A 20,534-nucleotide genomic window follows, 5' to 3' on the forward strand; every position below is an offset into this window, starting at 1 on the left:
AAAGGGAAGATAACAAAATCTGTTACAGTGCATAACGTCTTTGAAGTTCTTTGCTTGAAAACAAAAGAAAACATTTTGAATACTGGAGTCTGTGCAGAGTAAAGTTATATAAGGAGCTTCTACTAATGGATCAACTTTCTCTTCCTTGAACGTCTGTAGCCAACTCCGTGGGAAACTGGCACCTAGATAGGACTCTTGAGCAGCACACTATCAGCCCAATAATGATAGAATTAAAAGCTTCAAAAATGTTTTTAGGGAAACTATCTCTGCATTTCATAACACTGTTTCCTGAATATTGACATAACAGCCAAGGCAGTAGCATCTCTTTGTATGAATATTTCTCAGATGCCATATCTCAAATATTTTCAAGTGGAATGTTGCTGAGCACAGAAAACATATATTTTTAAATAAGCATTCACCACATTTTGCTCTTGCAAGGTGAACCAATATAAATATTGAGTGATACTTTCTGCATCTTAAGACCCCAAATGCCAGGGGAGACTTTGGCTGTTGGATGGAGGAGCTGGTGACATTTGTTGGAATTACTCAGCAGCTTGCCATTAAACTGAAGTGTTTGGCATTGTGTAAAAGAGAGGATAAGAACACTGAACCCACAAAACCACCAAAGCAAGCAGGGGCTGTGTCTGTTTCTGCCACAGATAGAAAGCTTCATGGTAGCACTGATGAACAGCCAGGAAGCTAATGAAATAATGGGCAGGGGATAAGTAGCAGTAGGCATTTATTTGTTTCTTTATAAACCAAAATACCTCAATAAATCTGGTTCCCCTTGGGTGTCTTGGGAGTCTGTAGTACAACTAGCATGGAGAGGTATTCTAATTACTTTTTGCAACAATGAAGAGGCACTGGCTGCAATTCCTTCCTTTTAATTCTACCAGACATTAGAAACAGACAGGAGTTTGTTGGTGAAATGTTTTCTACACTGTGAGAAAATGCAGACCCATCTGAATGAAGAGTCTGGTGGAAAGCATCTGAACTTCCTTGTATTGAAACATTTTTCAGGGAAAAGCTTCAAAAATCTACATTTTTAAGTGTTAACAGCAAAACTGGTTCTGTATTTTTAATGGTGGTTTCCCAAAAAAGGATGAGAAAGGCTCAAGCTAAGATGTAATAAATTGTTTTAAACCACTAAATCTACCCTTTAATTTTTGGTTTGTGTAATTCTTTGAAAAGACCATTTTTTAAATCAGACTCTGGGTAGGAAATAATTGCAATGTTTTCTGTTCTTTCTGATAGGTAAGTAAATGAACTTGTAGGGTATTATACTGGTCCTCATATGCCTAGAAAACATAACCTGTGTTTTGATTTTTTTATTGTATTAGCAATAAAAATAACTACTCTCATTCTTATAACAAGGTATGTTAAAGCATAAGAAGTGTTTTATTAGTTTTCATGACAAAGAAAAGAAGTTAAAGCAGGTAACAGGAGCAGGCTGAGCACTTTTGGACAAAAAGAACAAAGCTGAAAGACGGGCTTCATGATTCTTAATTAATTCAAAGTTAATTATATTGTTTATAACCATGTGCTTAAAATCTTCATATAGAAAATGTTTATGGCAGCAAATAGTAATTTAACTGCATTAAATTTTACTTAAGTTGAAATAAGAATGTTGCATTAAGTGAGCTTAAATAAATGCCAAGGTCTTTCTGTTATTTAGAAAGACAAGTGGCAAGCCTTTTAAATTGCTGACCTGGAATGTCAAACATGAACACTATGGAATAATATTGCTTCAACATGAACAGAAGGTCAGAAAGTCCACCAGCTTGATTGCTAGTTTTTCAACCAAGCACAAGATAATATATACTTATAACAAGTTATAAGTCAATTCTTGCACAAATGTATCTATTGTATCAAAAGAACATCTGATGTAGATCCTGAGACTAAGAGAAAAACTTTTTCTTTGAAGACACTGTGGAATTTTGTAAATTACTACATAAAGGACACTACTAATATATAAAAAATAATCTCTTCTATAGTGTGTTTTAAGCTACTTTAGTATCCTGCTCTGCCTTAGCACTGATTTGCATTTCACACTTTAGAGCATTTTCTATTATTTCTTGATAGCCAGTTTGTTTATATTACCTGACTACCTACATTGATTAGATTATCTTCCACCTGCTCTCCCCTTTTGATAAGAGGATTCTAAAATGACATCTTGGAAACTACAGCAAATTTAGGGCTGCAGCTTCAAAAAGGAATGTTTCAAAAAAGAAGGGCAGGGAAAAAAGTACAGAGAGAACCTTTGCAGGAAAGCCTGAGATATGAATTCCTGATCTGATGTTGAGTCAGGCTGCCAGATTTTGGGATCAGAACAGCTACTCCATCGCAGAAACTCTTAGATATGGTGATTGATCCTAAGGTACACATTCCTGTTTGAAGGGAGAGCTAAAGCTCCTCCCGAGATCAAGTTGAAAAATTGTCTGTTGGTGCACCTCCTTATTTCAGTTCCACACTAAATCTCACTTGTGGGCAAAATTGTACTAAGCAGCTTACTGAGTGTGCTTCTCTGCACTTTCTGTGAGCACTGTAAGGTGTGATGTAGAGCTGATGTCAATGTGAACTTCATTCTGGTTTAGCTGAACATCCTTCTGCCTCTCCCAGGCATTGTTCACCACACACAGGCCACTACAAGACCGAAGGATAAGGACCAGTCACAAGAACTGTCACTGGTGCTGCAGTACATGAGAAGGGTGAGAGTTCAGAGGGTCTAAGGAGTTATGCCTGGCCTTTGTCTCTCACCTGCCAAGAAATGAAGGACCTGAACAGCCTCACAGAAATCCAGGCATTTTGTTGGTTGCAGTGCCACAGCAATCCATGCACTTCATGTGATTACTCAGCCAGTCTCTGGGAAGGGTGAAAATGTTGAAATTGGCACCAAGAAACAGCTGAATTGCAGTAAGATATTAGCTTGGAAAAGGGTACAAAAGGAAAGACCTCAGTTCAATATCCAAAGCTGAGATTACAGATTTTCTGATCTCTCTTTACTGAACCCATTTTTGGAATAAAAGGAGAATGAGAAAGAGATTAATTGAAGATGAGCCATTTGAATCAAACAGCAATGTTTTGATGTTTTCAAGTTCATCTTAGGATAAAAATGTGACGCCAGGCTTTTACAAAAGCCCCACAATATTTCTTGGTTTCACCTACATCAAAATGCCACACAGCAAGCCTTTCTTGTGGTAGAAAATTTTACTGTGTCGTGCTTATTCAATTCCTTACCACGGAATAGAAACATCATTGAAGAACAAAGCCAGCAAATGAAATGGACTTTTCTAACATCAAGAGAAGTTTAGGTTGTATAGGCTTCAGGCTTCGGGTTGAAAAAACATGGTGAGTAGTTCCCTTCTATATGATGTGGTTTGCCCGTTATTGAACCCTGGCACAGCAGGACTTCCATTCTTGTCTAACTTTGCTACTGGAACTAGTTACCCAGCCCAGTGCTAAGGACAGACATTAGACATTTCTAAGGGAAGGAAGATCAAGATCTTTTTTGGGAGGTCAGTGCCTTTAAATAATTAAAATAAATTGCTGCTTACATTTATGTGATTTGATTCAGGTACTGTAAATTCTCCAGAGGGCTGGGGATGGCTGTATGTTGGAGAACTTGTGGGAAAGAAGCTTCTTACTTATGGGCAGAGAGCATAGTCATGAAGGGAAAACCAAGACTTAGAAGTCTACAGAAGAATGATTTTTTTTTTTTACGTGAACAGTCCTTTCAAAGATGAACCAAATATGTCATTTCTATCCTTAGGCTACACAGTGAAGGTTGGCTGTTGGATGTATTTCGACGTATTCATGGTGAGGAAGGCACATTCTTTGTTCCACTGGACTTGGAGATTTCCAGTCAGGAGCTGAGCTACATCATGAAGAGGGCTGAGCAGTGGAGAGGAATCAATGGTGAAAGACGGATGGTGAGTGGTGAACAGAGTCTCCAGAAAGAGTCTGTGGTCCAAATTAATGCCTTGTATTTCTGTGTATTATTTAAAAGAACTTAGATATTAGAAAATTATTCTTAGGGTGCTTCATTGAATGGAGAAGCTAAGAAGAAGAACGTACAGGAGAATTTTGTGATGTTGCATGTGCATTGGCTGAACATCCCGAGGGGTTACAATCTGCTTAGTAACCAAAGGCTTAGAGGCATCAGTGATGTCAAAAATTATCTGTGCCATCTGGTGGTTCTTGACTGGGTCTTAGAGACTTACTGCTGGTTTAAATGTCAGTATCATCCCAGACAATTTCTCATCCAGCTCAGCAAATGGAGGATTTCCATGAACAAGTAGAACTCATTCCAAGAGGGTATAGGTGAGGTTGCCCTGAGAAGGGGGTGTGCATTTGGTGAGTCAGATATGAGAGCCATGCTCTGCTCCCTGGCCCTTTCCCTCCAGGATTGCACAGAAGAGTGGAAATTTGGAAATCTGTAGGGGAAGGTACTCTGCTTTGGTTATCAAAAGAATTCCTCTTTCTTTTCTGTTAAGGCCCTAGCCTCTAGTCTCATATACAGACCTTAAGCTGTGAAGTATAGGAGATACATTCTGTGTTTGCAAAGGGTCCAGTGGTGGAGACACCATCCACAAATGAGGCTTCTGGTCATGATTGCTTTCAGAGAGTTGAAAATAGAAGTAATGTGGTCAATAGTCTCTTAGGGACATTGTCTTCCTTCTTTGAGGTACTTATTCTTCCTTGCTTTCTAGCTTTGCATCAGTTGTTCTTAATTCCCATAGGACTATTTTACAAACCAGCTCTTGGACAATTGCTAAAGTGCTCATCAATTTGATTTATACATCTCTGAGTGCCTCTGTGTACAATGCTTTGTTTAGTAACTCTCCTGCTTCAATGTAAAAACGAACAGATTCCAGATAGGAAGGAAATTAGTCCTCTTAAGCATGTATGAGTTGTTTTGTTTGTCTTTTCTAACCCTCTGGAACAAGGGACTTAAGATTAGGGTTTTCAGGTTTTTCAAGTCTCTATAGCTACCTTTGAAAGATCAGCAGTTTATATAAATATATAGCCTCAGTTGTCACTGTTATAAACATCTGCCACAGCTGTAATTATTTTCCACATTTTTTTTTCCCTGTGATGACAGCTTGGACCCCGAAAGGAAAAATTGAATGAAAAAGCAGATACTCAGTAAGCTTACTTTTTGTGGGAAAGTGTAGAGCACCACATGGCATTTTAGCAGAGGGGAGGGAAAAGGTTTGAAAGAGTCAACAAGCTTCCACAACCACCTGCCTCAGACATTCCCGCTTTTTATACAGATAAAACTTATTTTGTTTTTCCCAGTCAGTAAAATAACACTTTTTTTTCCACATCAAGTCAAAGCATAACCACTGACAGTTTGTTTCTATTGTCTCTGTTACAAGCTAAGTAAGGTCAAGCAAAGAATACATATAGTGGACCTCATTTTATATCCCAGGACCAACAATGCCATATGGAAAAAGTGGCAGATGAGGAAACTGCAAACAACTACATTTCTTTTTCAAGTACTGAATACATTTCTAATGATATTACCAGCATATAATTTCTTGAAGCAGTACAGAAAGGGCTGAATAAGGGAAAAAAAAAGAAAAAGAAAAAAAGAAGAGTGGGAGGAAAGGAGGAGGTGGGGGGGCTAAAGACAAATGGAAAACAATGGAAAGAAAAATTATTTCTCTGTGTACAAATAGTCTGTACCTGAATGGAGGAAACACGGGTTCCCCACTGCTACAGTAAGACATCCTTCAAGGGCCAGAACACTGAAAGACATGAGCCATAGCTATAGACACGTGTAAGTGCCTAGTTTTGCTCCCAGTATGCAGCCCAGCCTGCATGAAAGGCCACATTGAAATATGTTTACCTAACCTTAGTGTGAGATCCTTTAAAATGGACCCAGCCTCAGCTGGATGCAGCAGCTCAGGGAGTGAAGTCAGAGTAGAGGGAAGAATCCCAATGCCGCACAGGGAACAGCACACATTTCATTCAACAAAGCAAAGTCATGCACAGTTTTGTCTTTACTAAAGTCCCTAAGTTTCTGGTTCTTATTCTGTCTACATCTGCATGAATTTCATACCTAATCAAAAGCCAGGCTGTGACAGTGTTAAACATTCCTGTTCTCTGGGGGACGTACTGGTGCAGACTATATGATGGAAGAAGATATGAGTAATGTGGAAAGAGCACAGGAATTTGCACCACTGGCATCTCTAGAAATGATCTCTACCATCTACTTCAGTGGGCACAGGGTCTGCCTCACAATGGGGGAAATTTGTGAGTGGAGACTGTTCAAAACTCCTGAATTATTGGTACAAAACATGAATACTGTGGAAAAAGAACCAGTCTTCATAAATCTTTCCCATCTACTTTTTTTTTTTTTTTGGTATTATTTTGATGAAAAAGAGAACCATCAAAGGAAATTTTGTTAGCTCTCTGGCAAATCTAGTTTTGTAATAAAGACTCGCTCCATTCTAGAAATATGTTCTCCACACAGAGCATCTCCCTGCAAGACTGGGAACTGTATTTGCAGGTCTTTTTATGCTCCTAGGTACTGCAGATACTGAAAGACCCTTTTTTCTGCCATAGATTTGCATAAGGTATTTATCTTGTCCCTTTCTTTTTGTATGTCTTATTGTACAAAGTAATCAGTATGGAAGACACATCACTAGGTCTTATTGCGTGCATTATTAATGTGTTAATTTTTAAATAAAATACAAAATTAACTGTGAACAATTTTTATAAAGGGAAGCATGAGACTGCTATATCTTACATCATTCCATATAAAAAATATATTTTAAATGGAGGTCATTCAAGTAAATAGTCAGTCAAACCTTCTGGAAGAAATAGGTCTACATTTTTGCAATATTTTCTTGCTATTAACCATGTGCTTCTCATTTTTATTCTCTGGATTAAAAATTGCCCCATAAATGGGTATTTTATAATATGCTTAATTTCCTTTTATTAAATTGATAAATGCAGCAGCAGAGGACACATTTACAATATGATGAGAATTTAAGGTTATTGCATTTTATAATTTTTATATTGTTCAGAGAAGTGATTTGTCATTTGTGGAATGACATCCATACCATCATTTAAAAGTATTTTCAGTCTTTCTTTTGATAGGAAAAAGGTCACTTTCTGTAGACCAGGAAGACATCACTCAATTAAACTAATTTGCCTACATGCAAATTTTGTCATTTTTACCTCATTAACTATTTATCATAGAGTAAAAAAATATATATATTCATGAAGGGGCAGCTAACAGCCTGATGGAGCTGGAACTAATATTTTGCAACTCTAATGATTTTTTGCATCCTTAATTAGATAGCATAAGGTTGATATGATTAGGTCAGGACGTAGTGTTTTTCATTAAAATACATTTTAGAAGCTGTATTCATAATCTGCCCTTGCAATTAAATAATGAGCCTATGAGTTTAATATTATCGACCCAATTATTATCCCATGGAAAAGTATACCTTTAATAAATTTGTGCCGTAGGACCTTCATTAGCAACAAAACGAATTATATTTCCAGGTACACAGATTACACGGCCCCAATCACATTTACGTAGTGGTTCAGAAGGCACCGTGGGGGGAGAGCCACCATTGCCCTGTACCTTACAGAAATGCACTTGATTATTTTGGAAGAAGCCATTTACAATGCCTTTAACAAGGAAAGCTGCAAAGAAGTAAAAATGCCACCTACAGAGGCAGGCAGAAACATTCCTAGAAGCAAACGTGCTGAAGCACTGTTCTGTGCACCAATGCTAGGAGGAAGACTGGGCCTCCATTCCTCAACCTGTTACAAACATGGACACAGAGCTGAATATTTGCTGATCTTTTATTAGAGACAGTCACATGTTAAATGTGTGTCAGATTCTAGAATTGGTAAAATCAGGACTGGTGGCAGACTGGAATATTTTAGTCTGCTACTGTTAGCAGACCAGTGATGAGGTCAGGACCCTGGATTGTAGCCAAGCCTTTTTCTTTTTTTCTAGAACTGATAAAAACGACAATGTCTTTCTGTCCTCACCAAGTAATCACTTTTCCAATGTCAAGTAACAGTTTAGAGCCAAGGTATGAAGTGGGGTTTTCTTTTGTCTTAACAAATAAGAATTAAAAAAGAAAAAGAGGGGGAGAAGTATTTCTAGTGAAACTGCAGACCAAAAATGGCTCTTTGTGACTGCATTGGTTGTTAGGTGTTATGTTCTCATCACTTTGGTCATGTCTAAAGCCTCTGAACTATTTATCAGGAGATTTTTACTGGACTTAGCCCTCAAAGTACCACCCCCGCTTGCATTGTTAGTATTACTACTTTTATGTAGTAATACTAACAATGAGAAAAGTTGTGCAACACATAACCTGAAACAAAATTGTTAGTATACCAAGCATAGGCCCAAAAATACTGGCACATGAGGAGGTTCTGTGGAAAAAAAATGCAAGGTCTGTAGGCAAGAAGATAATGTGAAACTTACACTTGAAATAAAGCCTGATGCACTGCAAAATTATTTTAATGAGACTAGGGCTAATTTTCTAATTTTAAAATGATATAATAGCAAACCATAAAAAATTACCCGGCAGTAGATTTTTGAAAGGAAAATATATTTGTAATTATCTTGAACACACAAGATTACTTCAGGGCCTATTATCGACACAATTTTTGGTACCACTTTACACTAATTTGCATTTATTACTCTCAGGCCAACTATTAATATGTTAATAAATAAGTCATTAATACTTGTTATTTAATTGCTATCTATTTATTCCTGTTCAATAATGTATTAATTACTTGTGAATTGTTGAGGGCAAAATCCTGCCCTTGCTAGTGGAATCAGCAGTGGCAGGAGAGCAAACTGATGTTGGCAGCGTTACAAGGGCTGCTGGAGAGCAAGTAATTTAACTCATTTAGCACAAGGGGGTTAACTTTTGATCTTGTCTTAGAGGAAGCCTCATGAGCCTCCAGTTAGTCCGTGCTGCAGCAAAGCTGCTGGACCATGGGTGGAGGCTGAGGAAGGCAGGTGGTACCACACCTGAGATTGCTGCAATTTGTCTCTTCTTATGGCCCCGGTCTTACTCCAACACTGGAGTTTGGAGCTTGCTTGCACATACAGGACAATGGATAGAGGGAAGTGAAGGGCAAAAACTGAAGTAATCTGAAAGCCAGTGCTAGACCAAGGAAAGTGTGGCACATAGTGTGTAGTGAGAAATGGAAATAGGTACGCTGCTTTCTTGCTGTTGGATACTGGAAACAGAAAAAGCAGAATCCCTGACTGTGCTCTAATTAAAAACCCCAGATTGATGCTCTCCAGATCCCCTTGTGTAACTTGGCTGTAGTGTAGATCAAAAAAGGCTGAAGAACATACTGACAGCATAATTGGTATATTTTCTCTTTGAAGGTTTAGCACTATTCTGAGTGTGATTTCTTGCCTCTTTTTGGTGAAAAAAATGGTGAGACTAGGCCAAATTTTGAACAAGAACACCAGCCTGTTTCTTTGAATCTAATGGATCTGATAATCTTAAATTTGGTCTTTTTGAAGTTGTAGGGTGAATTTTTCCCATGAACACAAACAGAAATTTTGATGTTGCCTTTCAGGAAGACCAATTACCAAAAGAGAGGAGAAAAGTGGTAGGCATAATTTGACTTAAATAGAAAAAACTAAAAAAGAAGATTGAGGAAATGAGCTGGAAGGTATAATATCATGGTACAGATTGTGGAAGCCTAAAGGAAAAGTCAGAAAGCACAAGGTAGTAATAGGAGAAAAGAAGCAAAAGTGGTTCAGAAATCTGGGCAGAAGACACAACCATACCAAAGAAAATAGAAGGAAACTGAGAGAAATGCAAGGTAATAGAAGCTGATGGAAAAGGACAGCTATAAAAGATAACTATACAATCATGATTCTGTAGAATAACTCTTCTCAAATTGCTGATTTAGGTATCACTGATGTGCAAAGGAAGATAGAAAATCATGTTGAGAAAGCAAAAGTATACAAAATGTAAATTTCTTTTTTACTCACTCTTCTGTTCGCAAACTTTTTGTGACTATGAGCTATACCTTATGTATATAAACTCTACCTCATATACACTGTATTATATCTTTTAGAAATAACAAATGACTGCCATCTCTCAAGCTGCTGCTGATAAGGTTTTATAATTTCAATCGATTTCACTAAACTAGTTTCAGTGATCTTTTAGAAACCTAGCATTTTGCAAGTTCAAAATTAGGTTTCTTCTTCCTAACCTTAACCCTTATTGCAAAAATTTTTGAAGTTGCTCACTGGAACTCTCAGTACAGTGTCTCCAGCAACTGAGATTGCATGAAGGATCTGTGCTGTAAGAGTAACATAGGAGAGTAGAAAGCAGTAGCAAAGCTGACTGTGAGCATATCTAGAAAAATTAGGAGTAATATAGAATTTAATTCCTTACGTGCCAGCATGAATAAATCACTGTGTTTTCTGGGGTAATGCACAATTGTTTCAGTCAGTACAACCAAGCTACCCTGCTAGTCCAGAACAATTTAGCTCAGCATGTTAAGGTGACATGTAATCACCTATCTGCTACAGAAATTGTAGGAGGGAAACCTCGACCCCTTGCAGTCAACAGCAGAACTTGCACTGACTTTATTAGGGCCAGAATTTCCATCTATATGTGTAAGCAAAGGAGAGGGGAGGAAATAGGGCCATGTCTCACTGAACTTCTTCGTGATCTGTGTGCATAAGGTCAGATTCTCATCTGGGATAAATTATTGAAGGCAGAGCCTGTATTTTTTTTAAGATTAAATGGAGATTGAAAGTCAGAGATGAGCAGAGGGAAGGCTCAGACCAGTAATGGGATGTTACAGAAAACAGAGCAAAATGTGAGGTCAGAAAAGAGGGTAGCACTCTGTTGACTCCTAGATTTAAACCAAAATTATTTCTGTATGAAAAGACAAGGCCTTGAACTGTGTAGGGTTGAATTGGCCATCTGGTTCTGAAACACTTTTCTTACTATTCTTTTAGCGTATTTAGTCCACAGGGAGTGTTGGGTGAAAAGAAAAAGGGGGGAAGTGTGGATGTTTGGAAGCATCTGGAATAGCCAACTATGCTGACCATACCCAGGCATGCCATTAAACCTCACAACTGTTGATTAGTAATTCATCAGAAAGTGTGTATGTGCAAGCTGTGGAAAACAAGGTAATGTCGTCTAGGTAAAGGAAAACTTTCTTTTGCCTGTGTGGATAGGTCTAACGAGTGGAACTGCTTAAACAGATGTGCACACAAAAAGAGGCCTTGTAATAAATTACAAAAATGGTAGAACAGATATAATCAACAAGTAAACTAATGGAAACAGCATTAGAAATGGGGATGGTAGAGTAACACTGCACAGAACTTGCTTGATTTCATGTTGTATCCCATCTTAAAGAGAAAAACAAAAACAAAAACAAAAACAAACGAACAAAAAAAAAAGAGAAAAAAGGGATTTAAACCCCCACATCTATGCAAGCTTCTCTCAATCTGAAAGTTGTATGACAATAAGTTGATAGAATAACAACAGATAAAAAGAAAAGCAAACCATGCAAACTACGTGGATGCAAGTGCTATGAGCTACTTACAACATTTCTTTTTTTTGGTTGGCATGTTCATGGTAAATCTATAAAGTGAAAACAAAATTATTTAGTCAAACTCCATGGAATTTAAGTAGAGAGGTAGTAAACATTATATTTTGTTTAGAAAACATGTATTTTATTTCCCCTTTCAATATATATTTTGTTTCCCTTTTAAATGAGAACTGATAATTCAAGTCTCCTTTACTATCCCCATTACATGCACAATATAGAATTTCCAGAGTAAATGGTAACAAATAATTTTAATCCTATAATCAATAAATGAATTATATAAAGGCATTAATGCAGATGAACCAAACTAATAGTCTGCTGACTATTCTGATTATACACTGGCAGAAAGGTGTTAATTTCTGTAATACTTCAACAGACATCCAAACTGTTTTGTCAGAGAGGTTGGACAGTGATGGAGGAGGAGTACACTTAACTGTAATTTTTGTAGTAATTCATGGGAAGCCTCATTGACATGTGCTAATGGCACTTGATTGCCCTCAAGATGTTTTCACAACAGAACTCTGTGAGTGCCACATCAAGGTTTGCTCCGTCAAACAGTTTTTTCTCCTTGCATCTAGATAATTTGTGACCACAGGCAAACTTTTGAAAATCCAAGGTGGTTTGCAACACTCCGTTGGGGTGAATCTGTCATCAGCCGGCTGGTACAGATCAGTGCACTAATGAAGAGCAAGCTCTTTGGGTTTTTTGTCATTTCTGTGCAAGCAATCCATTTTGTTTCTCCTCAGTGGCAGGGTATGTTATACATCTCATCCTGTATAATCTGACTTACATTATAATTTGATTCATACACAGCCTTTCCACAGAGATTAATTAGCAGCAGGCTTGAAGTTTGCAAGTGAAAATATGATAATTAGTTTTCTTGGAATGTTAACATTTCAACACTTCAGATTCTCTCCATCTTTGTCTTCAATGAAGCTGCAGTAAACGAGCACTATTTCTCTTCTAAATCAGACTCTTGTGAGGTTTGAAATACAGACATTTTCATCAAGCTGGATAATTTCCATAGAAAATTTACTAGCTCATGAAATATTGCAGGAGTAATTCATACAATGACTCCCTCCTCCCCTTGGTAGGTTGAAGTATGATGTGAGCAGTTCTGAAAACCCCCAGGACAGTCACTTATTTAACAATGGTGATTCCTACTCTTTGTAACAAAAATCAGCTGACTCTTCATTTTTTGCACAAAACAGAATTAGCCAATAGGTCTCTCATATGGTTGTCAGGTAGTGCTGTAAACATGATTACATTAGTGCTGTAAAAAAGGTTACTCCCTGCACTCATTTGTTCTCTTGGAGTGTTTAATACAGGTAACTCATTTGGCACATACAAGATCTCAAGACCAGTAACTTAGCAGGATTCTGAAAAGAATTAGCAATATATCTGAATAATGAGAACATTCAATGTTACAATAGTGAGTAAAAATGTTATATAAAATATCAACACTCATGACTTAAAGACATAATCGCTAACATATGAGGCTTAGGAAGAAACTCACATTATGGAAAAATTATTGTGTTGTCCATTATGGGTTTGTGTAGCTGTTTAAAAACTAGTATTTGTTTTATCTGCTAATTGATATATTGCTTATATCTGATTTATCCTCCTCGGTGTTAAACAAATTTCTTTTGTTCCAAGGATATGGTTTTAAAAGATCTCAGTCTTTTCTAATTACTAAATTCTCTAATTAAGATGTAATTCATCTTATTACAACTCTGGCATCAGACATCCTCTGATCTTGGGCAGGGTACTGTCAATGCCCATTGACTTGGTCAGGTTAGGGATAAGTGAAATTCTTAGCATCTAAATTACCATGTAGGTGTGAGCTTGCATATGCAAATACATGAAGTTCATATATCAATTGTGTACACAACTGCAAGCATGGTTTTGCAGTTATCACATCACAAGGGCTCTTTATTTCTTCTTTTTAAGGAAATTAAATTTACTACCATTTTGTGATTTTCACACGTAAAGCTGCTGACAAAGGCTGAATTACTTTAGATGCATTAGAGAACACTTAAGCAACGTTACAAAACTGAAGCCTCAGAAGCTTGCTTTCTAGTAAAGACCTTTAAATATTCTGGGAACTAATGATATTTAAATGCAAAATTCCACACAGCAGAGACTACTGAAGACACCCGCACAGGGCAGAGCAAAATCTCTTTGCCCACTGAATGGGGCTGGTGGCATATAGAGAGCTGTGGTCTGGCTGTGTGTAACAGTTCCAGGAGACTTAATGGAAAGGCTGAGGTTTTGCCTAAGCAGTGACTTTAGCAAAGATACACACTTGATCTCAAGCCTAAACAGGTCCATTCTGTTTTCTGTCTTAACCTGAGCTCAGAAGGCAAAGTAAACTGAGCCTGAGCCTACAGATGAGTTTTGTCTTAGCTAAAGCCAAGTGCAAGCAGAATGAATGTAGGTCATAGGACTCAGCGAGGATACCTGTCCTTCCTGCTATAGATATGCTAAAACCTGTGGTCTCAGCAGGCTACAAACCCCAGCTCTGGCACAAGATTTGAAATAGCTACCCTTTGAAGCTTAGAAATATAGGGGAAGGATTAGCCTTCGTCTGCTGAAGCCTGAAAGCACTGTCCAGAGCTTATATGCTGAAGTTTCCTGAAGGGGGTCACGATTTTCACCCTGACGTGTTTGTCAGGGCACAAATGTGCTCTCACCATGCTTCCCATCTACATCATTTTTCCTATCTTAGCAAAAATCAGGGCATCTAAACCAACAGTAATTTCCTGGGTCTGACTGAAACCTGGTGTGAGTGTCTCTGAGGCCAGCCAGCAAGACTTTGTTGTGGCACAGAGCCTTGTTTTCTCCTGATTGACAAAGAGGGAGAGGAAGACATGCCCCAGGGAGGTGAGGTTGTAAGGAATTCCTTCCAACAACAAAAAAGAGAAGGAGGCAAATTGGCTGTTTTATTAGGAACATGATCTGTACTGTTTTTCATCTGGAGAGGGGATTGTTGCATGCTGATGAATACGGGTATCGTATCACAAGAGTGCTAAAATGCCCCTGAGCGAGTTTGTTCCTTCAGCTCTCCTTCAGCAGCTCCTGCTATCCCAGCCACTGACCTGTGAAATGTGGTCGCGTGCTCTGGATTTTTCCTGTATTTTGAAAGCTGTTCTTTTCATCTTGCAAAATATTCGCCTAAACAGTTAAATGGGAGTTGCATTTGTAAGGGTTTGTGTATTAATATTAATGGAAAATCTGACAGGTGGGGTGGCCAGAGAGGAATAATCGTCCCATTCAGGTGACATATAAGTACAGCAGGTTTTACAGATTTATTGTTTTGAAACTTAGGTTTGTCCAAAACAGAATAGACTTTTAAAAATCTACATTTTTTGAATAAAATACTACCATTCTGGAGAGGAATATCAAGAAATGGTCAAGAGAAAAAGTTGGCAGCTCCTAAGTTTGGCATGCTCTGATGAAGATGGAGCAAAATTTTGAGCTTCACAACATCTTGATCATAATGGGCACTGTTCAGACAATCTACTTTCCACATGAATCCTAGGGTCTCCTCTCCTGTTGGCTTTGAATGCTTCTCACTGTTCCTAACCTAAGGCTTAGGGATCACCTTGACAGCTCTTCTGAGGTGTTTACTCCTCCAGTGACTGGGTGCAGGGACTTATTTGCACATCAGGATCCCTGACTGTAGCCCTAAAGTGCACAATTTACCCAGTGACTAGGATCAACTTATTGATATAACATTTCTGTGCTATGGTCAGGCACTAGGACTTTTTCCTCAAAATGAGAGAGGAAAAGGGAAAGGGCAAAGCTAGGCAGCGCCTTAGGGAGCTGTGCTCCTCCTGAACCCTGCCTAGACTACAGCAGTGGGAGCAGCTCATCTGGTTTTGCAGGGCATTTGTCTGGCTAGAGTAACCATGAAAGGTTATTTAAAAATGGGAAAATTGCACCTGGTCATTTAAAACATTTCAGAAGGGGTTGTTGCGCCTGTCAGATGAACGGCCATTGAAATTGGCACGTTGGCCATGACATGAGTAATTCTTCAATGAATCAGTCTTTTTGCATAGAAAATTATCCCATCAGAAACACTCTGAGTAGCGCTAGCCTGCAGGCTTGAAGCTTAAGCTCAGTCACGGCATAAAAACCTCCCCAGCCTTGTTTTCTTTTGCAGCTGAGATTACCCATTTAGAACTCGTAATTTAGACTTTTCTCAGATAAACCCCCTTTTGTATTAATGAGTCTTGCCTGAGAGAGCAAGCCTGCCAACTGGATCCTTACCTCACTAGTTCACAAAGAAGGATGCTTATTTTAGCCTTATTGAACACACTTGGGCTATGCACTGCCATTTAACAAGTGGGAAATAATGTAGTAAAGGTAGAAAGCTGGTTTCTGTCTCAAAGTCAATATAGGCAGAGAAAAAAACATACACGGTAGTGCCTTGTTAAGCTTTTCAGGATTACTCTTCTCTTTACCTTGATTGTTTCCTCTTTGCTGAAGTCTGATGGGCTTCAAATAAACTGAAGGCTTGTGAACCTGGGAGCCTAAGCCCTCCTGCCGCTAGGGAAAGGTTTATAGACTAGTTCCTTTCATTATCGCTTTATAAATGGCATTGTTTGAAGCAGTGTGTACTGCAGCTTGAATAACAACTTGGAGGATGTTAGTTAATTTGCTGTTTGAGAACTCGTGTCTTTTCAAGTGGTTTTTGTGGGGTTCAGGTAATTGTTAGTATTTGAGACAGATGGGAAATATTTTATCAGCAAAAGTTATCCCACCTCATGCTTAAGTCTGGGCAGCATCCATTGGATGTGTGCAGGCCTTCAGGGCTACAGATAGCACAGGGTGCCCTTGGCTCGGTAGGTAGGCGTGATGCTGACATAAGCCCTGCATAATTCATCAGGCCCTTCCACAGGATGAGGGAGCCAGAACCTCCACCAGCATGCAGCAGAACTCTCTGGATCACTCCTCCCTTCAAAGAGCAGTGCCAGGATTGGAGCAATGTATTTGTATACAGCCTGGTTCAGCCTCAATGCCCTCCTCGATGAGGTGATCTTATGGTTTTTGGTATTGTCAGCATCCCCCATTTCAGAATATCTGAGTCTGTGGTATCCACAACACCAAATTGCTTGTTCCAGTGACAGAGAAAGAGATCTTTGGAATGGGAAAAGATCTGGGATGTCTGACTTTAAAAGTGCCTTCTCGAAAGCTCTGTTCTTTCTGTCATAGCCCCATCCATTCTTGTTTTCTTCCATTCCAAACTTCTTAGAATCAGAGAATCAAAGAATATGCTGATTTGGAAAAGACCCACAAGGATCATTGAGTCCAACTCCTCACCCTGCACAGAGCAGCCCCAAGAATCACACCACATGCCCAAGAGCACAAATCTTCTTGAATTGTCAGGCTGGGTGCTGTGACCATTTCCCTGGGGAGCCTGTCCCAGTGCCCAACCACCCTCTGGGGGAAGAACTTTTTTCTAATATCCAGCCTAAACCTCTCCTGACACAACTTCAGGGCATTCCTCCATGTCCTGTCACTGGTCACCACAGAGAAGGCATCAGTGTCTGCTCCTCCTCTTCCCCTCACAAGGAAGTTGCAGACTGCAATGAGGTCTCCCCTCAGTCTCCTCTTCTCCAAGCTGAACAGACCAAGTGACCTCAGCCACTCCTCATATGGCTTCCCCTCAAGGCCCTTCATCATCTTCCTCACCCTCCTTTGGATGCTCTTTAAGAGCTTAATATCTTTCTTATATTGCAGTGCCCAAAACTGCCCCCGGGACTCAAGGTGAGGCCGCCTCAGTGCAGAGCAGAGCGGGACAATCCTCTCCCTGGACTAGCTGGCCATGCTGTGCCTGATGCTCCCCAGGACATGGTTGGCTAACCCAGGGTTTTCTTTCTCAGTATCATGGCTTCCTTGTGCTTGCCTGACCATTTCTGCCATCTCTTGGCCCCCGACCTCTGCAACAAGTAGGCGCCAGGATAACCTTTTTGTTCTTACCTGAACAAGAGAGTCCTGACCACTGTGGTGGTGCCAGCTCAACATGGGTGTGCAGAGGAGGGCAATTTTAGGATTTGAGAAGCATTCTTGAAAGAAAATAGATGTACAATCACATATCTGAAGGATGATGAGTACCCACTGTGGCACAGGCATACTGCTCATCAGAAAAGCACTGCAAGTTTTCATGATATCTTTAAACTGACCAGATGTGCTGCCAGTGACTGAAAGGGTGTTTTAGCCTGCATGGGGAGAGCAGAAACCTATTGCAGAGCTTCCTAGCAGGTTGAAATGACCCCTGTTCATCACTTTTCATCACTCTTCATCTAAGGACAGAGATCCTTAGCTGTGCTGGGTCAGGGACCAAGGTGCCATGGCTCCCTGTACGGAATGCTTCATGGCTGGAGAACCCCAGACCATGGAGGTTCTTACAAAGAAACTCGAGGCACGCAGTTAGATGTTGTACAAAGTGACTAAAAGAAAAGGAGGCCCAGCAATAAAAAAGTATCCAAAATATTTTCTTGATCAGTTTTTGCAAGTAAAAGTATAAACACATGTGCATGAGCAAGAATGATATGACAACGGATTATGACTGTTTTTGAGTCTTTACCCTCAATTTCCTCTTGCTGCATTTACATTATGAAAAGCATGCACGTGGACCAGGATTCATACCACTTGTGTACATCCAGCTTGAGAAGCTATAAACAGCTTTTAGACATTTTAAGAGCAGTTTTTGCATTGATTTCAGTGTCTCATTGGTGTTAATTTATTTGTACGTGATATTAAATACTTGAAATCAACCCTTTGGGTAGCTTCCAAATGAGTACTTTGTGATAAAAACTAAAGGCAAATGGAATGGGCTTTTGGGAGGCGACAGGGAGGGAGGAGAAAAAAACCAAAAATGGCAAATAAGAAACAAAATGCCTCAAAACCAAATCACAACACTGGCATCTTTTTTGTAAATACAAAATTCTTCTGCAGTGTTTACACTCCAGATGCTGGGGTACTGGAGAGGGTAAGCGATCAAGGGTGAGGCAATACTTCCATCATTATTATTTACTATAAATGCCTGTTAAATTTTTAGTTATTGTCCAAGCTGAATGCAAAACACCATAAAAACATGTAAGTCAGACTTGCCAGAAAATAAAAACTCTGCTTTTGCACTGGTGGTGGTGCAAGTAGTCTGTTGTAAGGGTCTGGAGTCTGACTCTCGTTTATGTTGTTCTGGCATCTCAGAAAAGCTGTAGCTTGGGCCTAATGGTGTGCCAGAGCAGCATGAAAAGGCCTGAGCAGTGTACAAAGAGAAAGGGATTTATGATTTTCAAACCTGACAGTGCCCTTTAAGCTACCATGGAGGAACTCTGCTTGGTATGCCATGTATTGCCTCATCTCTGGCCAGTAAGGGTTAGTATTGTAATTTGTTGAATGTGTGATAGGATTTAGAGACGGATTAAGCTAAATGTTTTGGCTTTAAAAGTTTGTTTTGTTTTGTTTTTCTTTAGTTTCATGGAACAAGCCTCTTTTCTGCCTGCACAAGAAAGGTAGAACAGTTTAAACAAAACCGAATGAAAATTCTTGAAAAAGGCAAAGATACTGCAGCTCAAATCCGTTCATTGTGTTTTCATGGTGATGTCATGACTAGAGTTTGTTGGGTTTTTTCTGATTGATGTGTAGTCAGGCAGAGATTCTAACTTAAAAGCTTAGGATTCAGACTCTCAACCCACGTTTTTTTTGGAGAATCATTATCACTGCAATTGAACAAGGAGATATTTTGTGGAATAAACGAAACAACAAAAATAAACAGAGAGCTCACTGTATTTTTTCATGTTTGCAACCCCATGACATTTTGGTTTTCATATCTGTATTAAGCATGTGATGTTGAAAGCTACCATAGGTCATAGACTTTTGCTTATTTCCTGAAGGATTCTAATACTCCATTTCCATAAGGGAGTAAAAGTTGTTTTAGAGCACAAACAACCATTTTCATAACTTCCCTAAATTCAGAGAAATAATGATACAATCAACTAGGATATGTCTTCAGTGGATTACTAAAGCATATTTACTATCTCAGTAATCCTATTCTAATGCAGTTCTTTCAACTGAAAGTTTTCTTCTCTAGTCTGGGCTGAATTTTGCTTACTCTAGAACTTTACTGTGTCTGGTGAAGAGAGAGAAGGGATATTTCTTCATTGTAAAGATCATGTACATGCACATAATTCACTTGTGCCAGGAAGCTGATCCCTCTGCTCTGAGTTCCTGCTGCCTTGCCATCACCCACAGTACCTTTCAGATCTTTTCACTGCAAGGAGAGGTCCTAGCAGGTAGGTTTGTTGCCAGACTAGCAAGGTGCTGTCACCTGTGCCTGCCACATGATTTGTCCGATCAGACATGATTCCCGTATCTGTGCTTCTGTTACCTCCGGAAGGCATTTTCATCTTGCACACAGTCCAGGGAGTTGTTGCATTTAAACTGGAACAATCACAGAAAATATAAACCAGAACCATATCACTGCACTGCGTTATTCAAATGAGAGGTCAAATTACCCCCATTGATGTAAGCAGGGTTGCCAAGGTCTAAACGAAGACACAACTTGGCCTAAGGTCTGTTTCTAATGTGAGGTTTGAAGGCTGGTAGGTCTTGTGTCTAATATCAAACAGCTGCAAGTCAGTACCAGCTCCATTGAAAAATATGCATGCATTTCCAAAAAGCCCTCCCCAAACAAAAACATAAAAGCCAACAACCCTGATTCTTGAGTTATTATTTAAACTTTGCCAGCGTTAAACTGAAAATATGATTTCTCATTGTTGCCTACTATTTTAGTTTGAGTTCCCTGTATGAGACTATTTAGGTGCATTAAAGCATGCTAAAATATTTCAGTACAATGCTCATACTGCTTCTCCTCCCTGCTCCCACACACACACACCTACACCCACACACCCCTCAAGGCCCTTTACAAAAATGCAAGCCCAGTTCTTTTA

At 39.2% G+C, this 20,534-nt stretch overlaps 1 protein-coding gene across 1 annotated transcript in view; it reads left to right on the top strand.

Annotated features, from left to right (window-relative positions):
• Positions 1-20,534, top strand: part of LOC103624240 — a 185,494-nt gene that overhangs the window by 114,811 nt on the left and 50,149 nt on the right. Inside the window, exon 18 of the mRNA XM_017746911.1 lies at positions 3,770-3,929. Within this exon, the coding sequence (XP_017602400.1) occupies positions 3,770-3,929 (160 nt within the window). The remainder of the gene's footprint in view (positions 1-3,769; positions 3,930-20,534) is intronic.

The sequence above is a fragment of the Corvus brachyrhynchos genome, unplaced genomic scaffold (assembly GCF_000691975.1).
Source record: "Corvus brachyrhynchos isolate BGI_N302 unplaced genomic scaffold, ASM69197v1 scaffold100, whole genome shotgun sequence".
NCBI classification, from domain to species: Eukaryota; Metazoa; Chordata; class Aves; order Passeriformes; family Corvidae; genus Corvus; species Corvus brachyrhynchos.